General features: G+C 31.6%; 4 protein-coding genes across 4 annotated transcripts; 1 reads left to right on the forward strand and 3 right to left on the reverse strand. All coding sequences in view use genetic code 12, as the record gives it.

Moving 5' to 3' along the window:
* Positions 1-1,648: 1,648 nt before the first annotated feature.
* Positions 1,649-3,279, reverse strand: GLN1 (glutamate--ammonia ligase). The gene has a single exon (XM_064907667.1). The coding sequence runs from the start codon at positions 3,020-3,022 to the stop codon at positions 1,910-1,912; it is 1,113 nt and encodes a 370-aa protein (XP_064759406.1). The 5' UTR covers positions 3,023-3,279; the 3' UTR covers positions 1,649-1,909.
* A 1,970-nt stretch (positions 3,280-5,249) lies between these two features.
* DFJ63DRAFT_257955 (uncharacterized protein) lies at positions 5,250-6,866 on the reverse strand. Its single transcript, XM_064904536.1, has one exon. The coding sequence runs from the start codon at positions 6,404-6,406 to the stop codon at positions 5,351-5,353; it is 1,056 nt and encodes a 351-aa protein (XP_064759407.1). The 5' UTR covers positions 6,407-6,866; the 3' UTR covers positions 5,250-5,350.
* Positions 6,867-7,159: 293 nt separating this feature from the next.
* DFJ63DRAFT_315906 (uncharacterized protein) lies at positions 7,160-9,502 on the reverse strand (the record flags this gene model as incomplete). The annotated part of the gene is made up of 1 exon (XM_064906640.1): positions 7,160-9,502. One exon carries the CDS (start codon positions 9,500-9,502, stop codon positions 7,160-7,162), a length of 2,343 nt encoding a protein of 780 aa, XP_064759408.1.
* A 2,247-nt stretch (positions 9,503-11,749) lies between these two features.
* On the forward strand, positions 11,750-13,642 carry GUT1 (glycerol kinase; the record flags this gene model as incomplete). The annotated part of the gene is made up of 1 exon (XM_064907571.1): positions 11,750-13,642. The coding sequence occupies one exon, from the start codon at positions 11,750-11,752 to the stop codon at positions 13,640-13,642; it is 1,893 nt and encodes a 630-aa protein (XP_064759409.1).
* Between the last annotated feature and the right edge of the window lie 22 nt (positions 13,643-13,664).

A 13,664-nucleotide genomic window follows, 5' to 3' on the forward strand; every position in this document is an offset into this window, starting at 1 on the left:
TTGTTGAAAATATTGACGCTACCATCTACATTTTATAATATTCATTATGAACTTCATGTTTAATAATAGAAGTAAAGCTGTAACTAGTAAACTCTGAGCAATGTGGAGTAATGGTGTTGATCTTTCTTTGTTTGTAGTATTATTGAATCCCTTCTTCCACTATCTTTTGTTGTGATGAAACATTGAGGTTTGAAATTATACTAATAATATCTACATCATGGATCTTTTGATAATAAGAAAGTTAAACATCTTGAAAGGGAACAGAATATCGTAGTAGTAGACTCAAAATATGAAGGTAATTGTATTTGGTCCTGATTTGCTGGGTCAAAGTTGGAGTGAAGATACCATTGCAAATGTTTGCAATTCATTTCAACCACTCGATTACACTTTTGTCTCAATGTAGGGGTATTGCTGAGTGCAAGATATGATGAGTAATGTGTCAGTAGGCTTGACTTCTTTAGTATCTCTTACTTGTTATCTTCATTAGAGCAAAGGACGTATAGACAGACACCATAAGAAATAGCGCACTAAACGGGAAATGTGTCCCGCCGTAGCGTTCATTTCTATTATTGTTGCAACTAAGGAACACAATGAAAAGCTTCCTTTTGCAATCAAGTCTCGGAAGTGAGTTCCATTCAGATATTAAAGATTTGGAGTAATGAAAAGGATCTGGAAATAAAAATCCGGATTAATCTTGCTCTAGAAAATTTCTTTTTTTTTAGGGTTTTGTTACAAATTTGAAAGTCATTAGCGAGAGAACCAAAAAAAGAAAAAAATAATGGAACACAAATTTGACAGACAGAAAAAGAAAATAAGGCTGGATGACAATTGGGAATCATATTCCGATGGGAAACCTCTCATAAATACATATTTCATAGCCTAAATGGGGATCACGAATTCCGCTTTTGTATCCAATTTTTAAGTTTCTAACTATAGCATATAGTATCAGGAGTTGTAGTCTAGACTTTAATGAGGTTGTTTGTACGTTATAGGTCATTTGAATTAGTCATTATTTAATTTCATGAGACAAGTTACTCATATTAGCATCTGATATTATTATATAGAGTTAAGCCAACAATACATACTGAAAATAACTTTAAAGACAATAAACATAAATAATAATACCTCATGAATGAAGGAACGAATGTCCTCGAAACACGGTTTAGGAAATTAAACGGAATCCGAAACCATCGATGCTGTCAATTCAATTCACTTTAATTCAATTCATGACAAGCCTCTCATTCTTTTAATTTAAGCAACCAACGGAAAATCTTCAACTAGTACTGTTTAATTGCTTTTTTCTTTTTACTTTTCTCTTTTAATTGCTTTTTACGTTTCACAAGAAGAAGCTTGCTAATTTAATAGAATAGAATATATTCACAACCCATCAATCATTCATCGAATATTTTTCACAGACTGAAAGTGTAAGAGAAAATCCTAAAACAGTAACAGAAACTGAAAAAAGAAACGCCAAAAGAAGACATCGATCTTCAACGCCTTATGTGCAGGTTTCCTTTCAACCGCTTCCAATGGATCAGCGGTTAAACCAAAGGTTGATAATCAAAATATATCAAAGCATATTACTCTAAACTCTACAATTTATCCAAATTGATTTTAATCAATTACATATTTCAATGTGAAAAAAGGTATATATCCATCTATATATATTAACTTTAAAAAAGGAGTTGAGAGGAAATTGTAGTAAAAAATGAAGATAAATCCTCTATCAAATGGAAGTTTGATAAAGAGTAAAATTTTATATCAATATATATATATAAATAAAAATCAACTTTATTTATTTTAATAACGACATTAACAATGAATAGAAAAGAAAGGAAAAGTAAAGAAATAAACAAAATATAATTGTAAATATTATTAAACAGTAAGCTTTTTTACACAATCAAAAAATCTAATCAGAACTTTCTCTGGCAAATTCTTTAGTCATATCAGCATCTGGAATTGAACCACAAATGGTTTCAACCATAATACCAGTAACTAAATATGGATCAATGTTAGAAGCTGGTCTTCTATCTTCGAAATAACCATATCCTTCTTTAGCAACAGATCTTGGGATTCTAATAGAAGCACCTCTGTTAGCAACACCAGATGAAAAAGTTTCAATAGAAGCAGTTTCATGACGACCAGTTAATCTTAATTCATTATCAGTACCATATAATAAAACATGTTCCTTATGTCTTTTAGCTAATTTACTTAAAGCAACTTCAATATCTTTCATACCACCTGGAACTCTCATAGATTTGGTTGAAACATTGGTGTGACAACCAGCACCATTCCAATCTCCCTTTAATGGTTTTGGATGGAAAGAAATCTTAACCCCAAATTCTTCAGCAACTCTTTGTAATAAATAACGAGCAATCCATAATTCATCACCCATGTTGATACCAACACATGGACCAACTTGGAATTCCCATTGAGATGGCATAACTTCAGCATTAATACCAGAAATAGTAACACCAGCATATAAACAAGCTCTGTAATGAGCTTCAATGACATCTCTAGCATAAACTTTACCAGTACCAACACCACAGTAGTAAGGACCTTGAGGAGCTGGGAAACCACCCTTTGGCCATGCGTAAACTTGATCAAATTGATCAAATAAAGTATATTCTTGTTCTAAACCAAACCAAACCACTTCATCAGAATGAGCAGTCATTAATTTGGCACATTCATGTCTATGATTAAATTTGTTTGGAGTACCATCATTATTCCAACATTCAGTTAAAACAATAATGTTATCCCCCTTTCTGAATGGATCATCATAATAAGCAACTGGTCTTAAATAAACATCAGAATCATGACCTGGAGCTTGACCAGTTGATGAACCATCAAAATTCCATTCTGGTAAATCATCAATACTAGCTGGTTTAGAATCTAAAGTTCTACACTTTGATCTAGTACCACCTTCAGCATCAATCCAGACGTATTCAGCTAAGATTTTACCCCTTTGAGGTAAATCTAAATATTTGGCTAAAATAGCAGTTTGTTCAGTAATTCCAACCATTGTGATTGTAATATATGATATGTATGTATGAATATAATTTCTATGTATAGTAGGACCCAATTGAATTGACCAATGACTAAAACAATAAATGAAAGAAAAGGATTATAAAATAAGGGTGAAAGAAGAAGATAAGGAATTCAGAAAATTTTTTATGAAAACGATAATGAATTACTTTTATATTATAATCTCTTTAGGTTTTGACCCTTTTCTTTTTTTGGTAAATTAAAGCATTTTGTTAACCGCTGATAGTAAAAACACTTAAAAAAGAAAATAAATAAATAAAAAAAAAAAAAAAAACCGAAAGACAAAAAAAAATATAATTTTGTGTCTGATCCGGTTAAGACGAGTTTTGAGGCAAAATGACAATTTTATTAATACTCATATTTTTTATCTTAGCCAATCACACGTCATGATCATTTTTTAAAGTACTATAAATTAAATTAATCCTGATGAGACAGAGGTCTATGATTTTGATTTAACAGGTTTCTGTCGAATGTGTCCGGAATCAATAATCCGTCCGTCTTCTGGTGGTTAAAAAATGTCTGGAAAATTGATTCTTTTGAGATTCCCTCTCATTTTAGGATTCTGGTCGTAAGGAATGAATCAAAATGGCTGTTAATACAATGTATAGTAATAATAACAACGGAGTAAATCTATTATACCCTATTTGACTCTTCTTATGAGTATTTGTATATATCAGAAGTCGTTAATTGAAAGGTTTACTAAACCTAAACTCCAGAATTGTCAGGTTAAATAACTAGTAGTGAATGGTGAGGAGACAAAATTACAAGAATAATATATTAAATTACAGTTTAATCTTATCGCCCCAACTCAACTCAACTCCAAAATTCAAATAATCAAGTCCAATTAAACTCGTTCATAATGTTATTACACTATATTATTACTTACTCCTTTTCTATCTGTAACAGCCTCTTGACCGCTCCTTTCCGATTGTATGCAGGATTTACAGCGACTTCGCTGTAAATTTTTTATGGAGGACCTTCCTAATTAAGTAAATGAACGATTGAGTATTTAAATTTTGAGCCAATTACCTTAGAATTAAACATAATCAGTAATTAACTGACAATGACGATGTTAAAGTTAAATTAACACACCTCGCTCTATAAATTATGAGCAAATGTTAAATAAAATAATGAAAATATAAATCAATTCCTCGATGTTTCACTCAATCCATAATTTTAATTCAACTATAAGAAGTGAAATCTGTTTCAATGGCTAGAGAAGGAATCAAACTAATCTAATCAACAATTACTTCTAATAATAAAGCTAAACAATTAAATCAGACAAAAAATAAATTAAATTAGATTAAATTAAAATCTAGGGTCAGACAGAGAAATTCCTTATCTATCAAGACTAAAAATTGACTATTTTATAATAAAAAAGCTCCCATTTCAACTCTAAATTAGGTCTCCCTTCTCTCTCAATTACCTCCCAAGTGAATGGATTCAATATTTAATTTTAAATTTTGAACACAATAACTAGGTTTGATTAAAAATTTCAACTCCCCACTCTTTATCATTATGCCCCTCTCTGTCTCTCTCTCTTTATCAGTGCTTAATTTTTCATGGTTCTCGATTTCTCCACGAATGGGTCCGATAGCGTCAAACACATGTACTAACTCCTATTCAAGATATTCGCCTCAAGGTCTGCTTCTCTTCACCCAATTGGCTCCTCTTATACTTTTTTAAACCATTAACAATAGGTTCCAGAAGTCTGCAATTTCATCAGAGCTACAAATTACCTAGACTAAACTAAACGAAACGAATTGAACATAATTGAAAATTATTCAACTTATTATTACATAATTAAATTGCGAATCTAATTATAATAGAGATGTTCTTTACCCACGACCCCCAAGAACGCAATATGCCAAATTAAGAGATATCTGAAATTAATCAATCAATAAATCAATTAATCAATCAATTAATATAATTAAATTAGTTGCAATAATCTAAATTGATTAATCTCAAATTATGTCAATACAATAAAATCAAATCTAATCAGTTAAATTAATCCAAGATTGTCGTCCAATGGTTATTTACCCCTATTATTCAACAAAAGGTACTGATTATACGATTTCCTTCCTTTCTAAAATTGAACTGTTCTATACGTCCTACTAAACTCTAAAAATATTTCAATTTTTAATCGTCACGTGCGAGCATGGCATTAATTTTTGCAATAATTAATTAACTGTCAATTGACTTAATATTACATTAGTCTTTATTTATATATACACACATTACACAAGTAGTTACTTAAATAAGAAATAACACACTAAAGGGGATTATTATTAGATAGATCTAGATCCTAAATTGAATTTGATAACACGTTGTTGACCGCTTCGAAACTCTTTCTTCTTCGTTTATGTTCTTCTCTATGTTTTTTGATATCTTCTGATCTTTTCAAAAGGATTGCCATACAAACATAAGTTGATGTTTGTAAATCTACTGAATTGATACTATAATAATCAATTGGTTTAGCAACATTATAATTGGTATCTTGGAGTTCAAAATCAGTGTCAAGTTTATAGCTTCCAATACGTATACGTTTTCGTTTTTCTTCAAGAGTACCAAGGTTCACACTTGAATAATATTCATCTCGAGGATATTTATCTCTCTTATTGAATAATTTCTTCATATATCCTTGAAGTAAAGGATTATCCTTTGACTTTTCAAAGTCAATCTTATTAATTGATTTATCAACATGACGAGCTATACAATGTTGATTATCATCTAATAAGTAATGACTATAAGTATATCTCAATTCCTTAGTTGAATAACCATAAATCCATCTATAGAATTTTCCTTTGTATTCATAATCTATAACTGGAACGATATAATGAGCATATAGTACAAGTTCAAAATCAAGGTTGGAATTTTTAGGATCTGGGGTAAATTTAAGCACATAAGTTCTATATTGAGCATGAGAACTTTGACTCACATGACAGAATTGGAAATAATCAGTTTCGGGATTAAACCCCTTTTGATGGAATGTATCATGATTGATATAATATTTATAAATAGTTATCATATTTGAAATTGAAAATTTATGATTCTTAACCCAAAATAATGGTACACCAATTCCATCAAATTGACTATCTCTAGCTTTTGAATTTTGAGGCTCATCTTTAAGGGAAAGATACTTTTGAATAGAGCTCTTTGAAGTAAACACAGTCAATCGATCAAAAGTCTTAGCACAAATCATAAATTTCCAGCCGTGTACATCATCGGCATTATCTAAAGTTTCATCAAATGATTCCGCGACAGTTTCACCTTCATATGACTCTTTCTCATCTAGATGACTATCATCATAGTCTTCATCATGAGGGTAGGGAGGCAATTCTTCGTCTACAGAGAAAGACATCTAACTAGCTAATGAAAGCTCTTGTTGTTGTTGACTTGATACATTCATTTTCAAATTTATTATCGTACGTCACTCGGTAAGGCTTTATATATATAGACCACGCCCCAGACTCACTATATTTTTATTTGTGGTTTTGTAAACTTTAATTTTTCTTTTAGGCACAATTTACAAAAACCCCTCAAGATCTCACAATTTGAGTGATTTGATTTACAACCCGTTATACAAACCATCCCAATTATCTATATATCAAGCTCACGTGGAAGCTAATAGATCAATGAACTCAGACAACTAATGGTCATTGAGTTCAATTGACATGACTCGATATAGATTTGTTGGATTTTGTATCAAACGTATATTGTAGGTATATATATAGAGATTTGAAATTACGTCATTCATTTTTTTTTAATATGTGTATGAATTTATTGGATCGTTGTATATAATAATAATCCTCGATATAGGATCTGACGTAGAGTAGCATATGAACAATAGTATAAATGTCTATAAAAAATTTGGGTATGACCAAAGTAATAATAATATTTACTTGTCTTAAAATTATTTAATTTTTTTTTGCAATCTAATCACTTCAATAATAAAGATAAATATAAATGTTACAGGAGGGAGGGAGGGAGGTATAAATTATTGAACATTGTTAGATTCATTAGAAAAAAAGCAAACTTGATGATGATAGGGAGGAGGATTCTTCAATCATGTTCATATCCTTGATGAATAGTTCTCTTCAAAGCTCTCAATTTCTTAATCTGAATTTTCTGATTCAAAAACTGATTCACCGTCAGTTTCCTCTGACAGTCCCTCTCCTTCTGGTTGAGGTTGCTCAGGAATATCTTCTTCTGGAACTTCGATTGGTTGTTCGGTTTCTTCTTCGACTTTTTCAGCAGGTATTTCTTCAGCTTCTTCTTCCTTTACGTCTTCCAGTTTCTTCTCTTCGACTTCTTCTGGAACTTCTTCCTCCACTTCCTCTTCAGCTGCTTCTGGAACTTCTTCTTCCTTTTCTTCAGCTTCTACTACAACTTCTTCTTCCTTTTGTTCAGTTTCTACTGGAACTTCTTCTTCCTTTTCCTCAACTGCTTCTGGAACTTCTTCTTCTACTTCTTTTTCTTGAGCTTCTTCCTCTGGCACTGCTTCTTCTACCACTTCTTCATTAACTTTTTCTTCGTCATCCTTTATTTCTTCTTCGACAACAGGTTCCGCATCCTGTACTGGAACTTCAGAAGCAGATTCTTCACTTTTTTCAACAGGCACTTTTTCTTCAGGTACAGCTTCAACATGTTCGTGAGATTCTTCAATACGTTCAATTGGCTTTTCAGCGGCAGCCTTTGCTGCAAGTAATTCACGTACAATCTCTTCTCTAGCTTGGAAAGCAACATTCGCTTGAGCTCTTATTACTTTAAGATAATCATCATTATCTCTGTTAACGTAATTCATATGGAATTCGATATTCTTGACGAATTCATTCCACACCTTTAATCCAATAACATCATCAAATTCAGTGGTTACATTTCCATTGTTATAATTAAATTGTTCAGCGCCATCATAGATAAGATCTCTGAATTCAAATACTTCTTCCTTTATTTTATGAAATTTCTTCCAGAATTTCCAGGTAACATCACTATCACTTTCTTCTAATGATTCAATCAAAGTTGATAAATTATTAGAAAATTCTTTAAAAGTTGATTCGGAAAATGATTCTAAAATATCAATGGTATCTTGAATGACTTTATAATATTCAATGATCACAAGTTCATGATTATCAATTAAAATCTTTTGGATTTCAGCCATACCTTCTTCAAAGATTTCATGACCTTTTTTAATATCGTCTCTGATTTCTTGTCTAGTGACAGTTTGAAAATCAGTATCATGGGTCAGTTTGATATGTTCATAATCTCTATTGATATTGATAATTTTTTGATGTAAGAGTTTATAATTACTATGAGAATCTTTATGTAATTGAGTGAAAACATCAGTAATCAATACTTTGATGGTTTCAATGGTTTCATTAACAAATGGTTCAGTTTCAACTTCAAGATTATGTGTGGCTAATTGTAAAGTCTTGTTAACTTTTGCTTCCCAACGTTCTAATTCTTGATTGATATGTTCAATTTCTTTATTAACTGATGGTTCCCCGGTTGATGATTCTTCATTAGTAACAGTAACAGTTGAAGTTAAAAGAACAGTTTCAGGTTCTTCGTCAGAATAATCAGAAACTTCTTCAACAACATCATCAACAATAACTTCTTTCTTTTCTTCTGGTACATCTTTGTCAATTGGGAGTTTCTTTTCTTTAGAAACTTTGCTTAAAATATCTTTAACCAATTCAACGATATTTTTCTTGGTTTGTTTAAATTTAGTTGAAGATTTAATCTTGTTTCTAGTTTCATTGAATTTAACTAAATTTTTAAATTCTTGTTTGATGAATTCAGATTTTTCATGAAATTTAAATGATGATTTAGTATTGATTAAAGTTTGAACAAAATTATTATAAGATTGAGTTAAATCAGCAATGAATTTAATTGATTTTAATTGAGTTAATCCATTATCAACATATTCTAAAACACCAGAATCAACAATGTAGACATGAATAACTGAAATAAGATTGTGAACTTGAACTGATAATAATTGATAATAAAGTTTCAAATGTTGAGAACTGACTTCAAGGGTAAGAATAAGTTGAGGATAGATTACAGTTGAAACATAAGAATCAACGGCACTGATAACCACTTGAGATTTATCAGCTACAACTTGGAACTTTTCTTGTAATTCTAACTTGGTACTCAATTCTTCCACTGAAACCTTAACCTTGTCAAAATTCTGTTGAACATTGAATGATTCATCAAGTTGATGTAAACTTGGTTCAATATATTGTTGATAATTTGGTAAGATTGTGGAGTGAAACACCGGTTTCAAATATTGATGACTAAATTCACAAGTATGATGGAGTAATGGGGTTAATCTTGTGGTTGTTGATGATGCTTGAAATGAATTGACATCATTGATAGGACAAATGTATGTTAGTGTGTAAGTAAGGTACCCGATGATACCTGTTATAAGCAACAAGTTGAACTTGCTAAATCCAGCCATTTTAATCCTAGTATCTTTTCCTCTGACAATGAGCTTCGTGTATGTCTATAATCAAATATCCAAGTAGTATGAACAGATTGGATTGATTGTCAAAAACTGAAAGCGTATGATTGAGTAGCTGATGAGGATATATATGTTGCCAACTGTTACAAATTGCCAACCAAATCAATCAATCACTTTTTAAACCAAAAAAAAAAAAAAAAAAAAAATGAGTTGTTATTATTTTTGTATGCAGGAAATGATGATGATAATTTGTACAACTAGCTTAGGAATATGATGATCTGCTTCTTAGTAGTTGAAGCACAAAGACTAAGTAAGGCATTTAGAGTTGGAAATATTTTCTGGTGTTGTAATGGTCAATGGTAAGAGATATCATATTGGAGATAGAACATCATCACATGGTGAAGATTTTATTAAGGAAATTATCAGAGGAAGATATCTTTTTTACAGCCGTACCGATGATACTCACACGTTTTTTAACAACTTTAATGTATGGTTTAACATTGATAGAGTACAGTTTTCACTTGGATTCAGTTCTACTGATGTTGAATCATATGTTGTATAGGATTGTGATGGTTCGTGAAGATCATTCAGATCATCTCACCTTGTTTTACGTAACTAATGATACTTATTGTACAGCTGTTAATTATATTTGACCACAAACCAGTTATATACAGGATGGCTCTATTTTTCTTAGGATTAAATATAGAGTTTCTATACGAGTTGAAGATGGTCTGAGTGTCATTAGATTTAAATGAGAGATATAAATAGGTGGAAATATCTCAGAATGAACAGATTTAGATATTTGGAACTTTCTAGAAAGGTTAATTATGGTGCAAGATGAATATTTTAGATCAAGTTTGAGTTTTGCATTTTTTTTGCATCATTAATAAAATTAGTTACTATTAATATATCAAGTTAAGCCGCTTTTGAAGTTTAATATGTAAAGCCTCATCTTAAGTTTCAAATATCATGATTTATGAAAGTAAATTTATCGATTGAGAAACCGGATCAGCAAACAAATCTCCCAAACTAGAATCTTAGCTTACTTCTTTCCTTGATTTCAGGATCAAGAAATTTCTTATCTCGGTATTATTACTCTTAAGATATCTGATTACCAGTTACAAGAGTAGATGAAACCAATCCACGGTCAGTTCTCACAAACATAATGCCATTTATATATATATTTAACAATCGGCATAATGCAAAAATACTCAACCATAATTGCAAATTCTGATCGATCGGTCTAGAATGGTTGTTTGTTTTAAACCACAAAAAGGTTTAAACATCTAACGAACGATTCAAAAGGCACATCCATTTACGATACTCCAAAACAACCAATTACGTGGAAGTCCGCAGGAGTTGTGGTATTGTAGTAGGATGCCAACAATCGATATCGTCCTCTTATTCAACCATCAACCTGTTCATTTATTATTCAATCCCCACTTTAGATTAAGCTTTTGTGTAATGTGGGTTATTTTTACCTATGTAGAACTAGTCAAATTACATTGTTCCAATATGAATATATTTTTCAATACGATCAATAATAGTTATGACATGATTAAGACAATTGGTTTACACACATGGATCTAATCATTATTCATAACTAAAATATTTGTTGAGTTTGGTCTTTAGCTATAATTACTTTCCTCGCTCAATGTTCTATACTCCAAATTAGTGTGATTGCAGATCCACACTAACCTTATTGAATCCCATTATTAACCAGTCTTTGTGTATCGTATTAACTACTCGAACCTCTAAGGCAACAAATCATTCTGTACCTTTGCACCTCCAAAATTATAAATATACTAAATCAAAATCAAAACTTACTGAAATTAAATTATTCCGAGAATGCAACCTTGAAAGTGCAATTAACTATTGCAGTTTGGATTTTCCCCATAAAGTTTTTCTCTCAGTTACTTCTTTCAGAAATCCGTAAAAGGAAATAGGCAAGGCTATCAAATTTTTTTTATTAAGCTATAAATACTAATTAAGATTTCTTAGTTTTATTATTCCACTTTTACAAATAATTTTTAGCCATAACATCGTTGTAACTTGGGGAATTTCACTATTAGACTGTTAGATATACTTCAATTGGTTTAGATTTTATATTTTGTCTTCTTTTCATTTTTTTGCTTCTTTATTGTGGTTTTTGCTATTTAATCGTTAATTTGCTATTATTCATTAATTTATTCATTTCATACTAATTATTCCTTTTATTACCCTTTCATATAAAATCAGCATACCATGGTTCGTCGTAATTCAAATGCCCCTTCAATTCCAGTGGTTGCCACTATCGATGTAGGTACAACATCTACCAGAGCCATCTTATTCTCTCAGAATGGTGAAGAGCTCGCTAAGCATCAAATTGAATATTCCACCACTGCATCGGAAGCTCCCGATGAATCAACCAACACAGATCAATTCAGAAGAAGATCATCCTTAATGAGACACAACGAACCGATCTTCACTGCAGAAGGTATTGCCATTTCTATCACTGATGATATTGAAATTGAAAATAATCAAGCAAGTGTGGGTCCTACTTTAAGATTTCCCCAACCAGGTTGGGTAGAATGTATGCCTGTTCATATCTTAGCTAATGCAGTTCAATGTTTAGTGGCATGTTTAATAACTCTTCGAAAAATCAATCAAAATCCAGAATTAAAAGTTAAATATAAAGTTAAAGCTATTGGGATTGCTAATATGAGAGAAACTACTATTGTTTGGCATAGAAAAACTGGTAAACCTTTAAGTGGAGGTATTACTTGGACTGATACTAGAACTTCAGAAATCATTCAACATTTAGAAAGAATCACAGATCAATCCAAAAAAGATGAATTAAAACAAAAAACTGGGTTACCTTTATCAACATATTTCTCAGCATCAAAATTAAGATGGTTATTAGATAATGATGATGCTATCCGTGAAGAATACGAAAAGGGTGAAGGTAATCTTATGTTTGGTACAGTTGATACATGGTTGATTTATCATTTAACCAGAGAAAAGACTTTCGTATCCGATGTTACCAATGCTTCTCGTACTTATTTTATGGATCTTGAAACTAAAGATTATGATGATGAATTATTAGACTTCTGGGATATTGATCCAACTAGAATCCATTTACCTAAAATTGTTTCCAGTTCGGAATTTTATGGATCTTTCAATTCCCCTAATTTATCAAATTTAGGATTTCATAACAAAATCACCCAAGAAGCTTATGATATTCTTAAAACCATCAGTGGTGTTCCTATTTGTGGTTGTCTTGGTGATCAATCTGCATCCTTAGTGGGTCAATTGGCTGTTAAACCAGGGTCAGCTAAATGTACTTATGGTACTGGTTGTTTCCTCTTATATAACACAGGTACAAGAAAATTAATCTCCAATCATGGTACTTTAACCACATTAGGTTATTGGTTCCCAACCTTAAAGGGAGATGATGGAAAACCACATTATGCATTAGAAGGTTCTATTGCTGTGGCAGGATCGATTGTTCAATGGTTAAGAGATAATTTAAAGTTAATCGAAGATGCAAAAGATATTGGTCCCTTAGCTTCAAGAGTTAGTAATTCAGGGGGTGTGGTATTCATTCCTGCCTTTTCAGGTTTATATGCTCCATATTGGGATGGTGGTTCAAGAGGTACTATTTTTGGTATGACTCAATATACCAGTTCAAGTCATATTGCTAGAGCTGCTTTAGAAGGGGTTTGTTTCCAAGTTCGTGCTATTTTAAGAGCCATGGCTGAAGATGCTGGTGGATCTAGGGATTTCCTTGAAGAAGCATTAAATACTCAACATGAAAACCAACCATTAAGTCAATTAGCGGTTGATGGTGGTATGTCAAAGGCCAATGAAGTGTTACAAATTCAAGCTGATATTTTAGGTCCTTGTGTGACTGTTAAAAGAGCAGCTATTTCAGAATGTACAGCCTTAGGAGCTGCCATTGCTGCTGGGTTATCGTTCAAAGATGAACAAGATAGAGTCTGGAAAGATTTAGATGATGTGATTGAAAAAATAAATGGTGACGATGATGCCAACAATACATTCACCGCCAAATTACCTGATGTCGATAGAAGAAAGATCTGGAAGCGTTGGGAGAAAGCGGTTGATAGAGCTAAAGGTTGGTTAGAAGATGATGCTTGAAAAGGCAGATGTATTATGCAAG

The sequence above is a fragment of the Scheffersomyces coipomensis genome (genome assembly GCF_036884675.1).
Source record: "Scheffersomyces coipomensis strain NRRL Y-17651 chromosome Unknown DFJ63scaffold_9, whole genome shotgun sequence".
NCBI lineage: Eukaryota > Fungi > Ascomycota > Pichiomycetes > Serinales > Debaryomycetaceae > Scheffersomyces > Scheffersomyces coipomensis.